The 14,844-nt window shown below is 44.8% G+C and overlaps 1 protein-coding gene across 4 annotated transcripts in view; it reads left to right on the top strand.

The window, feature by feature from the left end:
- LOC147034687 (MICAL-like protein 2) overlaps positions 1–14,844 on the top strand; it is a 129,092-nt gene that overhangs the window by 19,866 nt on the left and 94,382 nt on the right. Inside the window, exon 1 of one of the 4 annotated variants that reach the window (XM_085887133.1) lies at positions 7,415–7,644. The exons of 1 other annotated variant lie outside the window; for it this stretch is intronic. In XM_085887133.1, the coding sequence (XP_085743259.1) occupies positions 7,490–7,644 (155 nt within the window). In that variant the 5' untranslated portion in view covers positions 7,415–7,489. Of the gene's footprint in view, positions 1–7,414; positions 7,645–11,517; positions 12,434–14,844 lie in introns of those variants that run through there. 2 more of the 4 variants (XM_085887138.1, XM_085887132.1) reach the window with 2 other exon arrangements.

Below are 14,844 nucleotides of genomic sequence, written 5' to 3' on the forward strand. Positions count from 1 at the left end.
GCAATGTTCGATGCAGAGCGTAGTTTTTTGGCGATGGTTCATGCATACAATCATCAACAATCGCAGAGTCATCATGCATGGTTTGTGAACAACATTTCTCAGCCCCACGTATTTTTTTTGCATCGATGAAGCGACGGCAGCAAGTGTCGTGATAGCCCAGATGACTCGGGATTTCTTCACACTCATTATACACTCGTGCACTCTCGGCTAAACGTCGTTCGTGACCGTCTCAGACGAGCCATTTGTTGACACTTTCTCTCCATTTATCCCATCTTACAGGCGTAAAACGTTTGACTGCTTCGTTCGCTCCATTGTCCTGGTGAATAATACACTGGGGAGCGTCCTCACTGGCCATATTCATCAAAAATTACCAATAAATCGCCGATCAGCTGCCGGTGATTTTCTCCCTGCAGGAAGCTGCCATCTTGGACAACTTAGCTGGTCACATGACAGTCTGACGTAATTTGCATACGATGTCAGCCGATCTATTGGCTGTCGAGGCCTCACATGGCCCACACGTGATCCGAGTGGAAAAAATTCAAATGAGAGAGCACGGGGAATGCATCGATTTTCAAGATGAAAATACACAATAACTGCAGCTATTTGAGTGGAGAACTTTTGGATACGTATGTATTTGGATATATACTATCATATCATCAAGGTTTTGTCTACCCCCCCCCCCCCACCCACCCCATGAGTGGAACGAAACTGCACGATACAGCTTACGGCTGATTGGCCTAGTGGTAATTACCTCCCAGTCTATCTCGGTTCGAACAATGCTAGACCAATGGAAGGAAAGGACAAACACGGACAGGTTGGAAATCGACAAATTTATTAGTAATAAAATAAATAAATAAAAACAACTTTTTATTTGCTGAGGTAAATAAAGATCAAAATTCAAAGCAAAATCAATAATAATAAAAAAATGACAGGAAAGAGACAGAGCAGATGCTGATCGGGGGTTGACTTACTTACAGCGAAACACAGACAAGGGTACCCAACAGATCATTCAGGGGGAGGGGAGGGGGGGGAATCGTCTCGCTCACTAGAAAGTCGTCCGTGAAGCGAAAACGTCCTGAAATGCGTGTGTGTCACGTCCGTCGCCAGCACCCAGCTTTGCCGTGCACCCTCTCGCGAACAGCCTTGAATGCCATTCGAAGTCTGGAGGGCACCGAGATCGTCCGTCGCGGGTTTAGACCCTGGTGTTGTTGGTGATCGACCTGTGCCTCAATTGTTGACGGTGCTGCTCACACCCACACGCGCACCACATACTCGCTTGCCGAAGCACTGGGAAAGACAAATTGTCTCGGCGCTGGTCAGACATCCACACGCGCACCACACACTCGCTTGCCCAAGCACTGGGAAGGACGAATTGTTTCATGGGTGCTGGTCAGACACCCGCTTCTTGCTCGCTTCTCTCGCTCTTTGCTTTTTCCTCTCTCCTTTCGCTTTTCCTCTCATGCTTTTCTCTTCAGAACGCTTTTTTTCCCCTCCTTTCTCGTACCTTTTCTCCCCTCTTTTCTCCTCACGTTTTTTCACTCCTCTTTTATCCTCACGATTTTCTTCTCACGCTTTACTCTTCACACTTTTTCTCTTTAGAACGTACCTCTCGCTCATTTTTATATCCCCGGGCCGTCTCCGCAGGGTGCCGTCCGCCCCAAGCTCACCCCGCCCCACTGGCGCACGGTTACCATGACGACCCTTGCGCTCCCAAAAAAGGCGGGCGTCGGAGCTCACGAAAGATTGCCGCTGAGGAAAAATGGGGGCGGGCTTCAGAGCTCGTGAAAGAAATGTGTGTAAACGTGTCGGTCATAAAGAAAAAAGCTTCCCATAAGGGACGGGATCTATCCTTTACCCTTCTCAACGCATCACATTTAAGATCCCATTAGACATGGGGATGGGCTAATCTAAACATTAATTTAAGGAAATAACTGTCTGAGGACCGGGATGTGTGGATGCATTCACCAGACCGGCTTCTGAAATCCGTAACAATATATAAGTTTGACTCCCAATAGAGAATAAACTTTCATAACTCTGATGTCATCGGTAACATCATGTGGCAGTCATATTGGATTGAAGTGAAAAACCCTTTCAAAATCTTCTTCTCTGAAAACGCTGAACATGGATGCAAAACTTTAAATCACTATGGTGTCTGATCATAGCATGGTTGTATCAAAGCGGGGCGGCTTGGGCCCCAGCCATAACTGCTCGTTTCACATTCATTGACGCAATTTATCCTTAATGTGCACAGGTGTGGTCGTTAAATATCCTAATAAATCAATCAATAAAGCTTTGGATAATGGCAATGTATGTGATATAATCGGGTACATAGATTATAATACGTGTATACGTGCCACAATAGTAGTGTGTTCAGTTGACGATGGCATTTTTGTTCAGAATGAGCGTTCGAGGTGATATTATATGTTCTACGAATGCTCCTAGTTTTGTAACATTTTTATCGGACGGATCATGGCGATATAAAAACATGTTTAAAATCCTACTATTTAAAGGATATGAATCCAGTATGCAAAATATAACGTCTTCCCAGGAAAGTGACATCACTTTTTCTTCCGTCACCAACTTGGTGAGATACCTAATGATACAAGTATTCAATATGTCATTAATGTTGGGAAATAGCACTGGAACCCTTCCCCCTCCCACCAAACAAGCATAACATAATTTTTGAATGGCTCCATACACCTGTATGCCTATGATGCTATTCTCATGTGTTCTCATTTAGCGCTGAAGATTGCTGCGCAGGAGGCGAAAGTGAGACCGAGCCGAGAGAACCTTAATTTAAAATGTTGGCGTTTCTTGGATTAGTACATCTGGTCACTAGAACTTTTGAACACCACTCACTCGTAATTCATACTCACCACAACTGGTTTTGGTTGAACGAAGGAGTGTTTCACACTTTTCGGTGTCTTCGACCATATTTTTTTGAAAGGGATGTTCCTGGGTGGTTCGGGAAGGGAGGGAGGTCGGGTTCTACATTCACCTCTTTTTTTGGGGGGGGGGGTGCTCTGCTCGACACTCATTGTTTGTAATTTAGACATTTATTTGGGAGGTGTGTCTGAAGTAAAATTTTTGGTGCCTGGAAAAAAAAAAAACTAAGGCGTATTTTCTATGATATTCAAGTTTGAAAAAAATGGATATTTATGCATACACAGATTATCTATCTATAATTCCAGCATTGTGTGTGTGTGTGTCCGCTGTTTCTCAACAACCGCTGGTCCGATCTAATTGAAACTTACCAGATATATTGCTTGGGACCTGAGGATGTGCCTTTTCTCGGTTTGATATTAATCAGACAAGCGGTTCCCAAGTTATGGCCATTTATTTACCAACCAATGACAAGACACGTTGTTGCGTGGGCATGGCCGATGGGGGAAGGGAAGCACAGCCACGTTCCCCATCACCGGTTACAACGTACGGACTTCCGGAGAGTGATGACTTTGTGTATTCTAATAATTTCTCGATTTCTTATGTGCATTTATAGATAAACACAATGCCCCAAGTTATGATCGTTTTCATATTAGATGGTGCATAAATTTCGGTAACATCAGAGTGAGCTGGGATGCTCTGAAGCAGGAAGTAATTTGTTTTTTCACGAAGGTTTTTTTTTTCTCTTCTCTTCTCTTTGTGTTTTTCCTTGCGATGACATTGCGAAAAGGCAAAATACATTGGCGCTAATTGAATAATTGGTCATTAAAATTAAATTGCGAATAATCGTAACTGCGATATGCGAACTTCCGGACAGTGAGGACTTAACTTCCAGACTTCCGGATAGTGATGAGTACTGTATTCTTTCTCAATTTTTTCTCGATTTATCGACTTACTGTATTCTTTCTTTCTCGATTTCTGTACTTTCTCGATTTTCTTAAACACAATGCCCCAATCCAGTCGTCGTTTACGACAGCGAAGGAACGAAGCTGCGCGTCATGCACGTGCAATGGAATCTAACGAAGCACGAGCTGCTCGCTTGGCAGACAACACTGAACGCGAGGAAAGGCGTCGTGCAGCTGAAACGGATGAAGAACGAACTGCTCGCTTAGCAAACAACATTGAACGTGAGGCAAGGCGTCGTGCAGAAGAAACGGATGAAGAACGAACTGCTCACTTAGCAGACAACATTGAACGTGAGGCAAGGCGTCGTGCAGAAGAAACGGATGAAGAACGAACTGCTCGCTTGGCAGACAACACTGGACGCGAGGCAAGGCGCTGTGCAGAAGAAACGGTTGAAGAACGAACTGCTCGCTTGGCAGACAACACTGGACGCGAGGCAAGGCGCCTTGCAGAAGAAATGGGTACGGGCACGTGAGAGCGAAGGAACGGCCTGTGCGGTTGTTGTTTCTGGCACGCGGTTTTAAATTTTTTTGTTTTGTTTTGTTTGCACGTACGGCCACGCACGTACGGGCACGCACCTACGGGCATGCACTAGTTATTTAAAAAGTCCTAAACACATCAACCAACCTTTGAAATAGGGTGAGATGGAAAATGTTCATTTCTTGAAGAACAGTAAGATATTAAGCCTGGTATTGGCTTAACGGTTAAGGTGGCTGGTTTAACATCTTATGGTCTCGAGTTCAAGCCCCTGTCGTTGGTATGAATTCATGCCAGGTGGGTTGACTCAGCCTGTCATCCTTCTGAGGTCAATAAAATGAGTACCAGCTTACTGGTAACAGGAGCACTGCATCAGCGGCACAGCCATGCTTCCATAAAGATGCAACCAGCTGCCACAGACTGCATACAAAACAGCAATCACGATGTTGGAAGTACACAGCCCTTACACTGCCACCAGAATCTCAACAACAACAACAAATATGCAATGCCATACTGTTTGCCAAAATGGATGATTTCAAATAAGTACTAGTTCCTCGGAACAAGTACTTGCGATGGGAAGTCCCACCATTGGATCCATTTACTGTGATATCACTGGCAGAGGGCATCAGCCAAGATCGCTGATGTGCCTGCCGAACATGAGGGCACACTCTCCTCTCGATTCACCACAATTTATCTTCCTCCGACTGGCTCAGGAACACTCTCCTCCAGTTTCTGTTTCTCAAGTTTCTGCTCCACTCTCCACATTTTGTCTTTTCGCAGCCCCGAAGCCGAATTGAGTCTTTTCTGACTCATTCCTGTCGTACATCTCAATCGATTTAGCCTGGCCCTAATTGGACGCACTTTAATCATACGGGTGCAGGGATGGTTGCGTCATGTGTATTCATTGATATAATTATATTTTTTTTATATCTCCCTGTAAGTTGACTTTGAGAAAAGCTTCATTCTGCAGTTATAATGATTAAATTAAGTTTAATAATTTACCACGGATCAATGGCCCACTAAATATTTGCAGGTGCCTTCTGTGCCAGTATGATTCATTTTCACCCCTATTGTACATGGGGAAACCCCCAAAAGCTCATTTGCATATCTTGAATAAATAAGCTTGACCAGAACACTGCACAAAACCAAAATGAGAAAACTATGTAAGCCCGTGATTGTGTTTACATGACTGAACACGGCTCAGACTCGGCTGACACACTCCCAGACCACGTTATATGACATCCTCCAGACAAATCTGCGTAGGCATTATGATCCCTCCCTGACTGATGTAGGCCTCCTCATGTACCACAAGATTTATCAAAAGAATGTATTTTATTTTCGATAGAGCTCTGAAGTCAGAGGTGATCATCAAATTGTGAATCGTAATCAAACAATCGTTTTCGCATCTTGGTTCATGTATTTGCAAGTTCACCGCATCTTCTCGCACACCACATACGAGTGCAGTGCAAATTGAAAATTATTCATAGTACCTCTAAATTTGGCGAAATTTCATCAAAGGAACTGGATTTCAAAAACATTGTCGCTCCGATCATGGGAATCGTAAATTTGGAGTCGAAATTAATGTTCATTTTGCGATTTTCAGGGTGCGTGACGGAGCACACGTAAAATCTGGGTGCCTGACTCAAAAATTAGGTACCCTGGGCACCGGGACATGTATTACTGTTGAGCCCTGGAGGGAGGGGAAAGTTTGACTGAAATTATAAAAATTGAAAAAAAAAATTAAATTGAGATGAAGACTGAGAGGGATGATGAAAGAAGAGATGAGAGACCAAGGAGTGTAGGGGAGTGACGGAAGAGTTTCACTCATTTGTGTATGTAATATACAGGTGATCGATATCCTGAACCACATCAGGTAGATCCACTTTCAGGTCGAGATCTTTCATATGACACTCTAGCCTGGTGTTGGCTTTACAGTTAACGTTGCTGGCTTAAGATCTTAGGGTCTTGAGTTCAAGTTCCTGTCCAGCCATTGAATTAACACCAGGTCGGGTCGATTCAGCCCATCATCTTTGCGAGATCGGCAAAATGAGTATCAGCATGCTGGTAACGGGGCATTGCACCAGCAGCACAACCGTGCTCCCAGAAAATGACACAACCAGCAGCCACATGCTGCATGTGAATAAATAAAAATGACACTCTCTTCTAAGTGGCTCAAAGTTACTTTAGTTCATTTTATTGTTCTTTAGACAAAAGGCATCATGGAAAGGATGGATATCGGGAAGTTTTCTTACCCAAGTCATTCGTCACGTTGTCTCGTGAGTCATGGCGATCTGCGTGCTTCCTCTCGCAGTTCACCCTCAGGCTACATCACAGCCAGTTGGTGTCATGGTGAAAGACAAGGGGTGTGTGTGTGTGTGTGTATGTGTGTGTGTGTGTGTGTCAAAAAAGATGAGATTCTAGCTGTTCTTTCACTTTCCGGCCAGGTCACCTCTGTAAAAGTCAATGTTGATTCACCGATTGTTAGGTTTATATGGAGATGAAAAACATAAAGTTACCAAGTTATCTTTAACCGATTCTCCAATTATTCACAACACGTACCTCCATCTCCCAACCCAGGCAAAAATAGCATTCCTTTCCTGTAGTAATTCTCTGCAGACTACTGCAGTCGGACCTGTTACCAACTGTAGTATATGAGAGTACTACTCTCATATACTGGAGTTCTAACTGTAGCATTTTTGCCTGGGATTGGAAAACAAAACCCCCTGGGCCTATTTCACATCCTGCTTGTGTTATTCTGAAAAAAAGCAGTGAAAGTTTTAATGTGGAATAGTCGTTCCCAATAAATTTACAACTTTCACTGGTCAAGTGTAGCACAGATCGGATGAGCTCTGCGTTGCCCGATGATCATACGTAGTTGCTCGCTGGGGTTGCCAGCTCGACTGGACCCCATCCTGCACTTCGGACGAACACTCACAACATTTGTAACAAATATCTACCATACACACACGTGCTGATTCATCGTGCCCCTTGTCTGAACAACCTTTCCAACGCCGGGCGAAGCCTAGACACGTTCCTCGATTGTGACGTCACCCATCTGAAGCTCCGCCCACCTGAATCACATGGGGTGGGCGGGGCAAAAAGGCGCATCACAGGCTGAGACGTGCACCACTCGAGCGTTTGCAGGCAGCGAGGCTGCTCGGCGAATATGGCTGGCGGCGCGGCGGTCATCAAGAAACTTCAGGCATGGTGTAAGAAGCAGGTTGAGGATTACCCCAACGTGAGCGTCACGAACATGACCACGTCCTTCCGGGACGGGCTGGCTTTTTGCGCCATCATTCATCACTTCCATCCCAACCTCCTGTGAGTTCAAAACTTCGCACGCGCACCGAAAGGGGCTCCGTATGCTTTCCCTCGCACTGATACCGATTGCTTTCTTTCCTTGCTTATTACCAGATGATGATGATGGTTTTAATTCGTTAGTGTACTCCCGAAGCGATGTCGATGTCGGTGTCCGTGTACCTGGCCGGACGGGATCCTTGGCTCTTGTCGTGCTCCCGGTGTCCAGATTCTCCCACTTGTGTTTCTCACTGAAGTTGTGGCTCCCTCCAAACATGAAGGGGGAGATTACTGTGAACTTGTTCCCTCCACTCGGAGTTCATTGCACTGAGAAGCCACGATATTCGTCCTTGCTCATTACCAGTATGCCTGGTGTTGGCTTGGCGGTTAAGGTGGCTGGCTTGGGACCTTAGAGTCCTGAGTTAAATCCCCCTGTCAACCGTTGAATGAACACCAGGTGGGGTTGACTCAGCCTGTCATCCTTCCGAGGTTGGTGAAATGAATACCAGGGTACTGGGGGAATAACTATTCAGGGTAACCTGCGTCGGAGCGGTGACCCGTCCAGGACTGTTCTTGCCAATGAAACTACCTCGGCAGCCTTGTACACCTTTACACTCTGAAATGGCAAGCAGTGAAACCTGGTGTCCATTGGAATACCCCATAAAACCATATTGCTGCCTACCTAGCCGCAGTTTAGACAGGAATTTATCGCTTGTCCAGCCGTTCATGTTGCTGGCGATAACTCGCTTACTCCTTCACATAGACACTGTTGGATCTTTGGCATCCACCAAACCAATGCTAGCAGACAGGACAGCCAGTCGACGTCTATCCGTGGGACGGCACGCACAAGGACGTAGCACCCTGCCTGCGAAGCGCTAGGGTGACAATTTATAGCTGGGAATAGATTTGAACCCAGGCTAGACAGTTCGAAGGTGAGTGTGCGTACCTCTGGCCTCTCCTGCCAGCCCCTACCAGATATGTGATGTGAGTGAATAAGTGCATTTCGGTCGAAACTACAGAGTTGTCTAGTTCTGTCAAGCGGAGTCCGACTTCTGGTGACATTCACGATCAGATTTCTCCAAACATCCGTATCCTGTGCCGCTTCCCAAAGTAATGGTCCATCCATCCATTAGGACCATACTCTGTGCAGAGCGTTGGTGCCGCCGAAGCAGTCTCCTTGGCTATTGGGAACAATCCTGGACGGGTCGCCACTCCGACACAGTATACCAGCACGCTGGCACTCATTTTGCCGACCTCGGAAGGATGACAGGCAGAGTCAACCCCACCTGGTGTTAATTCAACAGCTGAGCGGGATTTGAACTCAGGACCCTAGGATCCCAAGCCCACTACCTTAACCATTAAGCCAACACCAGGCATATAAAGTAATGGTCGAGACAGCTTAGTTACAGCCTTTACCCCCATCCATCCATCCATCCATCTTTCAAAAAAAAAAAATACAAACCTTCCATTTAGCAGTACTTGGACAAAATATTGTGGCATTTTACGTCGTTACGATGAATCAAATTTTCAGCTCGTGGACTCCACCCACGTCCTTGTTTCCCAAGACTGTGTGGGGTTCTGAACATCATAAGATCTTCGATGAACTCTCAAGTTTCTTCAAGCACCGATTTGTTTGTTCTTCTTGCAGTTCATGCAATTGTTAACATTCATCTCCAACAACAATTTTTGAAAACTGTGAATCTTCTTTCTTTCTTTTTCACTATCCATGACTCACATTCATACATGACGACTGGAAATAACGGATCATTCACCAGATGGCAATTAACCCAACTTTTCCGACGATCCAAGTCCAGAACGATGTTGTTATTGACTATCGTGGTCATTTACAGTTCGACGTTGAACTCTTAGGTGGTTGTTGTGAAACGACGTAATTTTCCGAGGAATTTATTGCAATTCTCCATCTCGATTGCATCATTCGGTGATTTGAGTCAATCATTGAAGGAACCAACATAACTTCACATTAACCACTTCAAAATGATGAGCTTTGCTGAGTGTAATCGATGCATAAACAGGGCTGACCTGGAGTTGCGCACACTCGCTTCTAAGCCGTCTCGCCTGGGTTCGAATCCTGACCCAGATTCAAACGATCATCCCGGTGTTTCACAGGCAGGATAATTCATCAATGCATGTGCCGTTCTCGGACGCTATCACCGGCACCCTGAACAAATTCCAAATTCCTGCCCTAACCTACAGAGGGCATTGCATCAACAACACATCCGTACGCTCGGCCAATGATGCTACCCCACATCCTTGTGCTGCATGTGAAAGAAGAAGAAGGATGCATAAGCACAATATTGAGATTGCTACAACAAATCAAAACCTCTACGAATTCGATGGTCAATATGCAAATATGCAATGAGATAGAAAAGCCAATGTTTTGTTGGTTCCTCGACTATTGTGAGTGTTTTGTTCACATAACCTTTTGTAGTAGAAATTTGATATCTGGCCATCTATCATGATCAGTGTTGCTCACTGTTATGAGAAAAAGATATAAAATCTCTTGTATTTTCGATGAGTTTGAGATTAATCTGCTGTACAAGATTGCTTTGCAGCATTAAGGGTAAAATGAACGCAGGCATCTTGCAGACTCTTTCTGCTAAAAGTAAGCCAAGGTGTAAGCAAGCTTGCATCTCCATAAACAAAGACAAATGCTTCAGGCTGTGACATAGTTACTCTGTTTATGGATGTGGCATCCAAAGTTATCTTCATCCATTCCTCGAGCTCTTCAGAAACGACTGTGGCACCAGCCGAGACACTTCCAAACAACTTTGCTGGTTCACCAATTGTTTCTGAAGAGGTCGAGGAATAGACAGTGACGCAACATCTTTTTAAACCTCACTGCAAAGAGAGTATCTTATTTTGTATGCAGCACAAGGCTGCGGGGTAGGATCATTGGCTGAGGGTGTGTCTGTTACCTCTGATGCAATGCCCCCTGTACATGAGGGCAGGAATTTGTCATTTGTTCAGGGTGTCGGCGATAACCCGCCTAATCTTCGGGAAGGGCACCGTGGGATCTTTAACTTCCACCAACTAATGCCGGCAGATGGGACGCCCAGTTTAACAACCATGCAAGGGATGGCACACACATTGATGAATCACCCTGTCTGCGAAACACCGGGATGACGGTGTACAGCTGAGCCGAGATTCAAACCCAGGCGAGACCGTTTAGAGGTGAGTATGTGTACATCTAGGCCATTCTTCCAGCCCGAGTCCCGATTACGATTCATCATCATCATCAATATCATCATCATCAACATCCAACATGCTCTCCAGAGCATCTGTGCTGCTGAAGGAGTTTGTTGGCGAGCATTATGATTCTGGATGGGATGCCGCTTTGGGGCAGGATACTTGATTTTGAGTGTGCAGGAATTTGCAATTTGGCCAGTTTTCATTTATTTATTTGTTTATTGAAATTTGTCCTAATCGAGGTTGAGAGCCACTAAATGTGAAATGCTACAGAGAAAAAGGAAATGAAGAAAGTGCTGGTAATAGCTCACCTACACTTTGAGAAGGACACCTTTGGACCTTTAACGTCCTCAAACTAATCTTGGTAGACAGGATGACTGGTGTAATGTCCATTGAGTATGATTGTCATTTACAAACACATGATAACAGTATATTACAGTTGTATGAATTCTATTACAAGAACTCTCTCTCTATCGAGTGCAGCCTGTGGCTGCTGATTGCATCATTGTTTGGGACGCGGCTATGCCGCTGATGCAGTGTCCCCCTTACCAGTACACTGGTGCTCATTTTGCCGACCTCGGAAGGATGACAGGCTGAGTCAACCTCCTGGTGTATATTAATTCAGCAGCCAACGGGGTTTGAACTCAGGACCCGAGGATCCCAAGCCGCCACCCTACCCACTAAGCCAACACCAGGCTTATTACATGAACTGAAATGCAGGAGGAGAGTATTAAGCCCATCAAAGCCTGTGCTATGAGCCAATAGTTGTTTATTTGTGCTCTATTCTCTTTGAAATGCTGAGTGTCAGGCAAGGAAGCAGCACATACCATTATAATACCTTTGCCATTACTCGACGACCGGGGTTTGAACCGCCGACCTCCCAGACTCGTAGAAGATGCTCCAACCGAGTCCGGTTAAATTGCGGTGATGTCTAAAACCTCGTCTGATGAAAACTTCCAAAAATTGTACAATCATCGCTCCAAAAAAGCCTCTTGAAAATCAATTTTTTCAGACTTGTGACTCGTGTTCCAAATGATTTGTTTTTGGGGGAAAGTTGTTTGGATTTTGTTTTTTAACCATTTTTCTTTATCAACTGTAAATTTGATGCCCAACCACCTGCCGATCCCCATTGGCAAACCCTCATACACGGCAATGACCTTGGGATAACCTGACTAATATTAATCACACATTGTGTGCCGTTTCCTCTGCCATTTAAGGCTCGTATGCGAGAAATTTCTCAAATGCCTTCTTACACCTCTTTCGTGTCCTGACATGGATAACCCAAATGTCCTGAAGCAAAGGACTTTTTCAGCAACACTGCTTCTGACTTGACTGTTGAAATGTGTTGTTTTCCAGGACTTATTTCTCCACTTCATAATGCCCGTAGTAGTATTTTACACAACCTTGTGCACTTGCAATGTTGCATGCTCATGTGGTATGTTGCGCATTCACCTCGGAGAATAGCAGCTGTTTCAATGGCCAAGCGGGATTGTGTCACCCCACTGAATGCTGTTTTGACTGCCGCTGAACTCGGGCGACGCATAAGGTCAAGATGGACCAAAAAGACACCGCTGGAGTCTTCATGTATAAACAAAGCTGTCATCAGGTATTCGTCGTATTCTGATGTTCTGTCCCGAGGCAGGTTCAGTACTGCCAAAGCAGTTTCTTGGCAAGGGTTATACTGTGTGGTGTGTCATTGCCTTCCCAGCAGTAGTTCAGGCAGGAATTTGGAATTTGTTTAGGGTACCGGCGATAGCTCACCTACTCTTCACGAAGGACACCGTGTGATCTTTAACATCCACCAACGAATGCCAGGTTGACGGGGCGTCCATTTAACGCCCATCCAAGGGACGGCGCACACACACACACACACTGATGAATCGCCAATCGGTCGGGATTCAAACCCACGCTAGATGGCTTCGAGGTGAGTGTGTATCATCAGGTGCAAGAGTTTATTGAAGATGACTGCTAATATAATTACTTGATCAGTTGGCCTTGGTGGGATTATATTTGTCTTGTTTTATACTTTTTATCCAGACAATACAACATTGTTTAGCTGCAGTAATCAAACAAGTGAAAGTGTTTAATTAATCGAGTAACCTGAGTGAATGCACAAGGGGCATTTACTTGTGTTTTCTGACAACTGGCTGCACAGACTGAAGATTTTTGTTCGACCCTCGGTTTCATCTAATGAAAGGATACTGCCAAGCATTTTTATTTGAGAATTACAGTGACGGTCCATTCCACTGCATTTTAATCTTACAAAGCAGACATTTAACGGTGGAACGAGTTGGCTCTTGTTTAAATACTTTTCCAGGGAAAACCTGAACAACAAGAATTTTTTTTTTGCTTTTGCATTTGCGATTCCATTAAATCCATTGGGACCATTCTCTGTGCAGAGCATTGGAGCTGCTTAAGCAGTCTCCTTGGCTATTGGGCACACTCCTGGACAGGTCGCCACTCCGCCCCAGTATTCCAGCATGCTGGCACTCATTTTGCCGACCTCGGAAGGATGACAGGCTGAGTAAACCCCGCCTAGTGTTAATTCAACGGGTAAAAAGCGGGATTTGAATTTGGGACCGTAGGATCCCAAGCCCACCAGCCAAACCATTAAGCCAACACCAGGCATATTTGTAATTGCCTTCCTTAAAGGAACACACTGGGCATATGATCTTGAGTCTACATCATAGTAATGCGAAAAAAAAATCCCAGAAATATTTTGTCGCAGATCCGGGGTTTGAGGCTTGCCATGAGGGGAAGCACTCGGGTCCCTGCCGAACGCCCGGTCCTGAGGCCGCCGAGCACAGATCATTCCGAATATTGGCAGGTTGCTAGGCAACCACGAATGCCGATTGGCATGGCCAATCCGGGTATGGTTACACTACTTTGTGTGATATCTTACCTGAGGATGGCCGGCTAATTGGGGTGAATGCCCTCAGCACGCACTCGGATTACTGCCGAGCGTTACAGTGAGTGTGCGCTGGCTGACAAAGCAAATTATTGGGGTAGAACGTCCCGTCTAACCTAATGGCGCACTGCATCGGACCAATAAAGGAAGACACCTGAGACATAATGGAAATGGCAACAAACAATTATTTATGAGCAAGAAAGCAAAAAAGCACGTTAAAGCAGATTTAACCATAACACGTATTCTTCTTCAATCTTGCTTGAACAAAACACTTGGCCATCATTCATTCAGGGGTGACGAATAAATCAAGAAGGACTTGAAAATAAAATAAAAGTAATGAATGGAGAAAAGGAAAGCAGTCTTTCCTTCTCTCCCTCACCTCACGCAAATATACAGAATGCAGTGGTGAATGACAAATACAGCCTAGCCAATGCATACCCCCCTCACCCCCCCCCCCCAAACAGCCTTTTGACAAAGGACCAATGACGACCTATACAAAGACTAATGAAATAACTGATCCTTGGGTCACCTACGTGTCCATGTGTGCTCTCCCCTGCGACAAGTTTTCCAAAACCGTAACATTATATATACTGTATATACATATATATATATATATATATATATATATATATATATATGTATATATATATATATATTTATATTAATCACCTTACAAAATAAATATTTCAACAAAAGCTTATAGAATTTTCTCGTAAATGACCAAGTTCTGAGTAATCAGCGCATCCCCAATCTGATGATGTCGTCCGTCCGAAGGTTCTTCTTCCGATAATGAGCCTGGCTCTCTCGGTTCGATGACTATATATGATAATTAAGTGCGTGCAAGGGAATTGGATCTGATTTAACTGTGACGGATGCCTCAAATGATGATGTGTCAGTACATGATGGTGGTAGCCGGTTCCAATACGGGACTTTTGAAATGACGTAATCCACCCCAGATTGCTCTACATCATTGCGCATAAACCCCTAGTAATAAGATCCATCGGGGCAGTCTGGACATATATCATGCAAACCAGATAAGAATATCACCATGAAACGGCTCACAAAACTTTTGAGGAAGCCGAAAATACTTGGAAACATACCTGTCAGAA

The sequence above is a fragment of the Eptatretus burgeri genome, chromosome 1 (assembly GCF_056783735.1).
Source record: "Eptatretus burgeri isolate ZD-2024b chromosome 1, Ebu_testis_v1, whole genome shotgun sequence".
NCBI classification, from domain to species: Eukaryota; Metazoa; Chordata; class Myxini; order Myxiniformes; family Myxinidae; genus Eptatretus; species Eptatretus burgeri.